The sequence below is a fragment of the Gekko japonicus genome, unplaced genomic scaffold (assembly GCF_001447785.1).
Source record: "Gekko japonicus isolate JY-2015 unplaced genomic scaffold, Gekko_japonicus_V1.1 scaffold1266, whole genome shotgun sequence".
NCBI classification, from domain to species: domain Eukaryota; kingdom Metazoa; phylum Chordata; class Lepidosauria; order Squamata; family Gekkonidae; genus Gekko; species Gekko japonicus.
In genome coordinates, this window is record NW_015169813.1 from 114282 (window position 1) to 124496 (window position 10215).

At 46.6% G+C, this 10215-nt stretch overlaps 1 protein-coding gene across 1 annotated transcript in view; it reads right to left on the reverse strand.

The window, feature by feature from the left end:
* Positions 1–9670, reverse strand: part of MFSD12 (major facilitator superfamily domain containing 12) — a 25707-nt gene extending 16037 nt beyond the window's left edge. Inside the window, exons 1-4 of the mRNA XM_015417151.1 lie at positions 9386–9670; positions 7182–7261; positions 6189–6309; positions 4518–4715 (exon numbers count right to left, since the gene is read on the reverse strand). Of these exons, the coding sequence (XP_015272637.1) occupies positions 4518–4715; positions 6189–6309; positions 7182–7261; positions 9386–9670 (684 nt within the window). The remainder of the gene's footprint in view (positions 1–4517; positions 4716–6188; positions 6310–7181; positions 7262–9385) is intronic.
* Between the last annotated feature and the right edge of the window lie 545 nt (positions 9671–10215).

The following is a 10215-nucleotide window of genomic DNA, read 5'->3' on the forward strand; positions in this document are numbered from 1 at the left end:
AATGCCAAGACCACAGCCATACAGCCCAGACAATCTAGAACAACTAATGAACTCTGGCCGTGAAAGCCTTTGATTTTCTTTTTTTTTAAAAATAGTTTATTTAGGTTTTCCAATACACAAAAAGATATACATCTTTTACATTTGTATTTCATACATCCTGTCGAGTCTATTCCACAAATTTGTCTTTTACCCATTTATAGAAATCTGCCCATCGTTCTTTAAACACCATATCATCTTTCCTTTGCAAAATTACTGTTAGTTTGTCCATTTCTGCGACCTCCATAAGTTTCTCTATTAGTTCCTTTCTTTTAACCCTGTTGGTGTAACTTGATGTAACTTGTTATGATCTAGTAATTCGTTCTATTAATTTATTTGTTCCATTGCCTTCCTTATTGTTCCGGTGTTCTGCCAATAAAGGTCTATGTATATGTACGTATGTATGCCAGTCTGAGTAGACAACACTGACCTTCTCCATTGCGAGAACTTTGGAATTCCCGCACTTTGACCAAGTACCAACTTGCCATTCAACCTCAAGTAGTTTCCCTTTTTGTTAGCTGACGTTAGCCTTGGCGTTACGCCATCTGTGACTAAACTCTGGTCTGTTATAATATCTGAGTCACTCTCCTGCTGCGTACCAACGTGACAATCTCGTGACCTAACAAGTGGCGTAATTTCCTTTTATGAATCATTCTGTGATTGTTCTTGATATTTGTACGGTGATTTTATTGTATGGCTCAAGACCTCCGGCTGAAGAAGCTTGTTGTTAATAAAGGAGAGAACAGAGCAATGTAATTTGTCAGGCTTTGTGGGATTCAGCATTTGATACACACACACACACACAAAAGGAAGAAGAGCGGGGTTTTATACCCTGTTTTTCTCTACCTCAAGGAGTCTCAAAGCAGCTACAATCACCTTTCCCCCCCTCTCCCCACAACAGGCACCTTTGTGAGGCAGGTGGGTCTGAGAGAGTCCTGAGAGAACTGTGACTGGCCCAAAGTCACCCAGCAGGCTTCATGTGGAGATGTGGGGAAGCAAAGAATGCATGCATGCACACACAAAAGCCTTCTCACCCTCTTCCCCCTCCCCCAAGGGGTCAAAACTACAAATTGTACCCGGTGGCCGTAATTCTTTTAAAAAATGAATTCAGCTGCAGGGATAATAACATAAGAACATAAGAAATGCCAATGTTGGATCAGGCCAAAGGCGCATCCAGTCCAACACTCTGTGCCACACAGTGGCCAGAAATACCAGTGCCATCAGGAGGTCCACCAGTGGGGACAGGACATTAGAAGCCCTCCCACTGTTGACCCATCCAAACACCAAGAAGACAGAGCATCACTTGCTCCAGAGCCCCTATCTATACCTTGTGGCTAATAGCCACTGATGGACCTCTGCTCCATATGCTTATCCAATTCCCTTTTGAAGCCGTCCATGCTTGTAGCCGCCACCACCTCCTGTGGCAGTGAATTCCATGTGTTCATCACTCTTTGGGTGAAGAAGTACTTCCTTTTATCCATTCTAACCCGACCGCTCAGCAATTTCATTGAGTGCCCAAGAAGGATCTCTAACCCTTCCCACTCCTGGATGATTTTCTAGGTCTAAACTGGTGCCTCCCCAACTCAGCTGCTCGTATTTATTCAGGGGAGTTGGCCGTGTTAGTCTGTTGCTGCAAAATAGTAAAAAGCCCAGTAGCACCTTTAAGACTAATAAACTTTATTGAAGCATAAGCTTTTGAGAAACACCGCATTCTTCGTCAGATGCATCTGGTGAAGAGAGCTGTGTTTCTCGAAAGCTTATGCCACAATAACGTCTGTTCATCTTAAAGGTGCTACTGGGCCTTTTACTATTTTGGTATTTATTCAAGAGAGAAACCACACTGGCCCTTTAATCACACCGGCGTTTTCCAACCCTGCCCACCTTGCTGGAAACAACAGCGAATCTCTAATGCACACAAGCCAAAAAAGAGCATGGGAGAAAAGGCTTCAATGCCCACAGCTACAATCTATTAGTAGCGTTGAATTTAATTATAATACGGTCAGGAGACCAGCCACAGATCTCTTGCCATACTTGTAGGGATTCAGGTTATATCTGCCTCCAGGGGTCATTTCCTGCAGAAGCACACAGGAGCAGAGCTCCGGCAGTAAAGAGCCCAGGGGGCGGGCACATGCAACAAGCCCCACCCCCTGCTCCCAGCAGCCCTCAGTCAGAGCACGAAGCAGCCAGGTAAGTTGCAGAGCTCCCCCCGGTCCAAAAGAGTCCAGTGGCACCTTTAAGACCAAGTTTTATTCAGGTACAAGCTCTCCCTCCTTTGCGAGATCTGCACATTCCCCCCCCATAGCTAGGAATCAGGCTTCCCAAGTACTTACTGTGATTCGGCGGGGGACAAAGACGTCTTTGCAGGATCATTCCCGCGGGGACAACAGAAACGCTGCACCACGCCGTCGCCAGGAAGTGACGCCGGGCGACGCTCTGGCAATGGGGCCAGAAACTTGATGGTACCGACGAGATTTTAGCCCCATTGCCAGAGCATCGCCCAGCGTCATTTCCTGGCAATGGCATGGTGTGTTACAGGGAGAAATGTTCCGGCCGGGGAGCATATGTCCCCCGCTGAATTGCGGTAAGTACTTGGCAACCCTACTAGGAATCCAAAACAGTCCACTGGAGCCTGAGCGGTGGGTGTTGCCTTCTGACACACTTCTGGTGATGTCAGGGGGTGTGACATATGCAAATAAGTTATGCAAATAAGTTATGCTAATGAGCCCATGCACCTCTTTTTCTACTAAATGATCCCTGCCTGCCTGCCTCTTGTTGTCTGCAGGTTAACATGGACTCTGAGTAAGGGAGGCCCAGAATGTGTGAGCAAGACCTTTGCTAGAGGGTTTGCTGGTTTAAAAAGAGCCCTGTGAGTACAAATTTTTCTGTTAGACACAAATAGCACTGATGCGTAACAGATGTCTTGGTGGAGGAGTGGGAGGCTTGAATCGGAACCAGATGTGCAGTAACTAAGCTCAATTGTAGAACAGAGAATTGTATTAGATTTCTATGGAGGGAGACTTGTAGACACCCCCCCTGGGATGGAAACCCCCCCTAGTTTTAACCAGGAAAGTACCTGAAGATTCACTTTGAATAGACACCATTTAGATTTGATGGGAGAGGATTTTTGTTCTGGAGTCTGAATGGTGGGGATCGTGCGAGCAGAAAGATTTCAAAACCCAAGGAAGGATTTTACAAACCACCCTTCACCCCCCACCGTTCCGTTTTAACGCAAGAGTCTGACTGAAGAGTTCAACATGTTATAAGCCTATATCTAATTCATATAGGAAGTATTCATATAAGGTTATTCATTACATACAAGGAAAAACACTACATACTTTACACTCTTAAATACATATATACCATATATACAGGGGTCATTTAGTAGAAAAAGAGGTGCAGGAGCTCATTAGCATAACTCATTAGCATAACTTATTTGCATATGCCACACACCCTGACATCAGAAGTGTGTCAGAAGGCAACACCCACCGCTCAGGCTCCACTGGACTGTTTTGGATTGCTAGCTACTGGGGGACGTGCAGATCCGTCCTCGCAGAGGAGGGAGAGCTTGTACCTGAATAAAACTCTTAAAGGTGCCATTGGACTGTCTTGGACCAGGGGGAGCTCTGCAGCTTACCTGGCTGCTTCTTGCTCTGACTGAGGGCTGCTTCTTTTAACACAACTGCTTCATTTTATATCGGATTCTCATTGCTGGCCAACACAACAGCTACAATGGCGATGGTGATTAGCATCCACCGCCATTTAACTGCTACTAAGTCTTTTTTTTTTTAAAGTCTGTTTTTATTTAATTCATTACACCCAGATCTAAAATGGCTAACATCATTCTCCTCTCAGCCATTTTTTCCCTCACAACAACCCCATGAGGTAGATTAGGCTGAGAGTGAATGACTGGCTCAAGGCCATCCAGCAAGCTTCCATGGCAGAGTGGGGATTGAAACCTGGGTCTCCTAGATCCAGTCCAACACTCTACCCCAGGGGTGTCACACATAAGGCCTGCGGGCTGGAACCAGCCCATCCAGGGCTCTTATTTGGCCTGCGAGCACCTGGTTATTACCTTTATTGTCAGATAGCAGAGCCTGTGCATTATGTCCCTGTATACTGTCCCAGAGCTAATGAGGAATGGGTGGTGGAAATGGGAGATACTGTGTTAATGGTTTAAGCAGGTTTGTATTTTGAGTAAGAAATAATATTGTTCATTGGGTTTGCCTGTGTCCTTTATAAAGTTTACATCTCTGGTGCCTGGCATTATGTTTTATGGCGCACATGGCCCGGCCCGCCAAAGTGACATTTATGTCAGATTTGGCTCTTGTGACAAATGAACACATGGTCACAAAACATGGGAATCAAGGAATCAACAGGGAGGTTAATAGCTTCAATTAGCTTTGAGAGCCTCCCAAAGAATTTCAGGACAGTATCTTTTGCTTGTTTGGGGATAAGGGGGAAGGAATGGGTTAAGGACTCACCTGGTAGAAGGCAGGTTCTAGAAGCCAATGGTTCCAGAGGAGGTAGGGCTGAACGGGTCTCTTCTGGCTATCAGACAACAGTGGTGTGTGCTCTTCGGGTTCGGGTGCCCAACCGGGCGGGCGGGTCTTCTCTGGGGTGCCGAGATGAAAGAGCAAAGAGAAAATGGCTCCCACGGCCACAACGATCAGAGATAAGTTCTGAGAGGGGGAGAAGACAGAAAAAAGCCCTGCTGAAAGGTAGAGGCCGCACCAGCAATCTCTGGATAGCTCCCTCCTTTAAAGGATACAGCGGGGAGAAGCCAGGTCATTATTTGACAATCCTCCTTCCAGCATTTATGGCTTGATGGAAGGTGATCATGGGCAATTATGGGCTCTTCCGTATTCTCATTTTCATTGCTTGTGTTCCCTATTGCTTTCTTGCATGTGTTTTGCTCCCTCTAGTGGTCGATTCGATATTGCATTGTTGTATGTCTGGCAGATCTCCTCACAGATTTAAACTGCAGGTTTTTATGCCAGACATACAGCGCTGTAATACCAAGTTGAGCACTAGAAGGAGCAAAACACATGCAGAAAAGAAAAAAAACCCTAAACCGGGGGTGGCCAAACTTGCTCATCGTAAGAGCCATACAGAATAAACGTGAGATGCTTGAGAGCAGCAAGACAGGAACAAATATCACACACACATTTTAATTTTTTAAAAAATATGCAAATTTGCTTTTGATTAACATTAAATGAGACTGCCTAAAATAAAAAAACAAAAGGGGTAAAAACAGATATTGATAACGATATTTGTTTGCTAATGATATTGATTTGTCTAAGAGAGAGAGAGAAAGAGAAAGAAATGGAAAGAAAGAATGAAAGGGAGAAAGAAAGAGAAGAAGAAAAAGGAGAAGAAGGAGGAGAAGGAGGAGGAGAAGGAGAAGAAGAGGAGGAGGAGGAGGTTGGATTTATATCCCGCCCTTCACTACCCAAGGGAGTCTCAGAGCGGCTTACAGACTCCTTTCCCTTCTCCTCCCCACAACAGACACCCTGTGAGGTAGGTGGGGCTGAGAGAGCTCTGACAGAGATTGCTCTTTTTCAAGAACAGCTGTGACAGAGCTGTGACAGCTGTGACAGAGCTACGGTCATTCAGCCAGGTGCAAGTGGAGGAGTGGGGAATCAAACCCGGCTCTCCCAGATTAGAGTCCGCGGACTTAACCACGACACCAAACTGGCTCCCAGAGAGAGAGAGAAACAAAGAAAGCAAACAGATGGAGGGAGGGAGGGAGGGAGGGAGGGAGGGAGAAAAAAAAAGAGGCGCACGGAACGCTGTTACCTTCCCACCGAAGTGGTACCTATTTATCCACTTGCAATTTCTTGCTTTCGAACTGCTAGGTTGGCAGGAGCTGGGACCAGAGACAGGAGTTCACTCCGTCATGCGGCACTCGGGTCCCGAACTGCTGAACTACCGACCTTCAGGCCTACAGTTCAGCATCTTAACCACTTGCGCCACCGCAGCCCCAAGGAAGTACCAAGCTTTCGCTGCGATTTGGCTAGTTATAAGACGTGCATCAGGCAGAAAGGGATGTTAAGAGGATGAGAAACGAAAGTGTGAAAGGTCTGTAAGTCCATACCCCTCCTCCCCACCTGCCCTGCCCCGAATTCCCACACACACACACACCCTTCGCTCACCCGAAAGACGGGGATATCTTGGCGGCCGAGGTTCGGAGCCCCCCTGCGGCCCACCTCGAAGTGCAAGAGGAGCCACGCCAGCCCGTACACGGTGATATTTGCCACGACAGTAAAGGCATACCTAAGAGGAGCAAGACATTAGCTAGACGTTACAAAGGGGGGGCCAAGCACTGCCAAAACAGCGCGAAAGCTACAGAGATCCTCTGTACGTACTTCCGGAGTTCTTCAAAACGATTTGCAGAAATCAAGGGGAGGGGGAATCGTTTTATTCATTTCTGTGTGGACTTTTCTTAAGTATAAAAGGAAAAAAATAAAATATATGGAAGTCCTGGATGAAACACTTCCCCCGTGTTTTCAAGGACTCTTTAGGAGAAAATCTGGCCTCAAGGTAGCCTAAATTCCAACCAGAGATGTGCAGAACTTTGCAGCCTGCAAAAATTATTATTTACCTGATGCATTTATACCCCACCTTTCTCCCCAGTGGGGACCCAGAGCGGCTTACACCATTCTCCTCTCCTCCATTTTATCCTCACAACAACCCTGTGAGGTAAGTTAGGCTGAGAGAGTGTGACTGGCCCCAAGGTCACCCAGCGAGCTTCCACAGCACGAGTGGGGATTCGAAGCTGGGCCTCCCAGATCCTAGTCTCTTAACCACTATACCACACTGGATCGCCTATAAAAAGTATACAAATTAAGCGCAGTCGCTCAGTTATGGATAAGAAGAATATTCAGCTTCCGGAGGCAGTTACGGCAAGGGAGATGGACCCCTGAAAAGTTCACCTTAGATTCCGAAGGAACAGCCGGATTCCATCAGATGATTCCCATGTACTCCCAAGGCCTGTGTTCATAACCCATAAGGACTGGAAACATGATTAGAGTCCAGTGGCACCTTAAAGACCCACAGGAATTTCAGGGTATAAGCTTCCAAGAGTCAAAGGTCCCTTTGTCAGATACAAGTGGGAATAAAGAGAGCTTTGACACTCAAAAGCTGACAATCCCAAAATCTTGTCGTTCTCCAAGGAGCTATCAGACACAAATCGAGATGTTCCACTGCAGACCAACATGGTTACCCTCTGAAACAAAAAAGAAGCTGTATAAGATTGAACCTCTCAGGCCTGTCCAGGGGTGAGAGGGTCATCCTGTACTTTTGCAGTTCATTAAACAACAACCCACAGAGGTAGGCGACCCTCTCTGGATTCAGAACAATATGTCACCAGAACCTCTACAATAGTCCCCCTCCCAATCTGAGATTAGAGGTTCAAAATCTCAGCTGGCATCTAGGGCTTAACATATTAGCACCTCATTCCCAGAGATGCACACTTAATGCTCAATGGTAGCTTGTGGTCGGTTAGGCACAGGAAATAGACTTGGAATCCCAGTTACAACATCAAAGACAAGTTGGAAATAATCAGGTCTTTATTCAGTACAGAGTTTAGCAACAAACTACAAAAGATTACAAAAATAAGAAAGCCTAAGGCGACTTGCCTTAACTACACAGTAGAAGAAGCATATTTACCAAGTTCAGGAATCCCTCAGTCCAAATAGTCCAATTAGACACCACGGGATTTGTAGGAGCAATCCCATCTTTGCACACCATGTGCTCAAGTCACAAAGCAGTTCTTTGTTCCGCCTGGGACAGCATTTCCAGGGGCAATAAACAAGCAGAGGGCAGGAACACACACTCCTCCCTCTCATTGGGATCAAACTATTATAGTCCAATTCCAGGCACAATCAGCTGTGGCCATCAGCCAACCGTGAGTGGGCATGGGATGTGCCCAAGATTTGGTTGTCATAGCTGTGTGAGGGGATAGGCTAGAAGTTTGGGGACCACGCCTGCAAGCAATTGACCTACTTTCCAGGTACCTCATGGGCTATGTGACTACTTGTATGTAGGCCAGGAGCCATCAGGTCTGCCTCTTCCACTTAGAGGTGTGAAAGAATGTGTGGTTATACGACATGGTTATAAAGTTTCTCTGGCCAAATGGACAGGCCATTTGGCTTCACAGGAACAAGGCACAGCCTGTTATCAAAAGACAGGTCAGGAGAAGGCATGAGGCTTTTAGAAATCAATATTTCTATACAGAAGCCCAAGATCTTCAGTTCTCTAGCTAGTAACTACCTTCTGGAGGCACCGCAGCCCATGAAATCCTGGGGGAAATTAAATGGCCAAGCAGTTTTAAAAGCCGTCTTTACATTCATTTAGATGGAAAAGCACCTACAGAGTCTGGCTATATGTATCCATCATGAATAAAGGGAAATAAGGCAGTCTTGAGACACTGCTGTACAATAAGACAGTTTTGAGGCATTATTGGCTGAGATGTTCCTGTGGCTATGCCTCTTTGGGAGTTCCCATTTGCAGTCCTGATGAAGGAACCCAAAACTCATTGAATAATCTGGAGGATGAGTTGACTGCAGCCTATTTCGGCATCCCAAAACCCACATACACACAGGCAGAGCAAGGCGAAGCTTGCACGCCAACAATAAGAGACTTATGCCAAGCCTCAACACACACATCACTTTAGCCAGCAATTCTCAAGGTTTAGATCAGCTCAAAACCTTGCACTTCAGAAAAATCATTGTGTCACTCTCTCTCTCTGTGAAGGGGCAAGGGGGCAGGACATTGGACAGCGTAGAACTGTTCGGACAAAGCACCCAAAACTCCCCCCCCCATTATTCCCAGGGGGCCAGTGAAGCTCAGGTTCACTAGGGAACACACACAGACACACACAAACACATAGAGGCCAACCCAGCCCCTGAACAAAACAACCCACAAGCTTAACAGGGTTTACCTGTATTCCAGAAGAAAAACTCTCTACCCTCCCCAGTCCATTTTACCCTTTGTCCACACAGCTGCCAACGCTGATAGCCTGAGGTTAGGCTTGGACGACTTGGCAGGGGTGCAGGGCTCCACTCTTCTTGCTGGCCACATGGGACAATCATCTCTTTTATGTGTTGAACTTTTTGCATTTGAAGCACAAACCGGATTTGGAATCCACAGGTGTCTTGACAGGCGAAGCGGGAGGGGTCTTCCACTCCTCTGCTGTGCGCTGGCTGTGGCTTTGGGAAAGGCTTCTCTGCACTTGGGGGAGTAGATCCTCCAAAGCTCCTCTCCCGATGCTCAGCACGCTTTGCACAAATACCGCTGCCTCCTGTTGACGGCTTCCGGTCCCTCACAGATCTCGACGGCTGGTGCTCACCGAAATCCTTTCCAAGCTGCATTCAGAGAGGCTCTTCCAGCCGGCAAGAGCTGCAGACTTCAGCACTTTTTCCTCCAGGGATCTGCTGGACAGCTCCAAGTGGATTTCAGCACTGATCAGCTCAGAGGCCCTCTGCTGCCAATCTACAGCCAGGGGATTCCAGGAGTTAGCAGATTCACTGTGCTCGTCTGAGGCATTCCAGAACTCGTCCTGGTCCCTCACTTCAGCAATCTTGATGAGAAACACCTCTTCCTCCAGGGAGCAATGGTCACCTTCCTTATCCATGTCCAAAATTCCTAGCTAACACTTATTTATAATAACAAAAACTTCCTCATAGTCTACTGCAAACTCTGCACATAGGGCAACACACCCACGATTTTTGTAACGGAATTCCAGTTCATAGATCCCGACACTAAGGCCACCATGCATAGGAATTTATCCCACACAAGCTGCCACCATGTACAGGATAGCCCACTCACGCCTGTCCAGGGGTGAAAGGTAATCTTGTACTTTTGCAGTTCATTAAACAACAACCCACAGAGGTAGGCTACCCTTCTCTGGATTCAGAACAATATGCCACCAGAACCTCTACAATAGTCCCCCTCCCAATATGAGATTAGAGGTTCAAAATCTCAGCTGGCATCTAGGGCTTAACACATTATTTATTTATTTATTTCCATTTATTCCCGCCCTCCTCGCACGCAGGCTCAGGGCCACCTCATTCCCAGAGATGCACACTTAATGCTCAATGGTAGCTTGTGGTCAATTAGGCAAAGGAAATAGACTTGGAATCCCAGTTACAACATCAAAGACAAGTTGGAAATAATCAG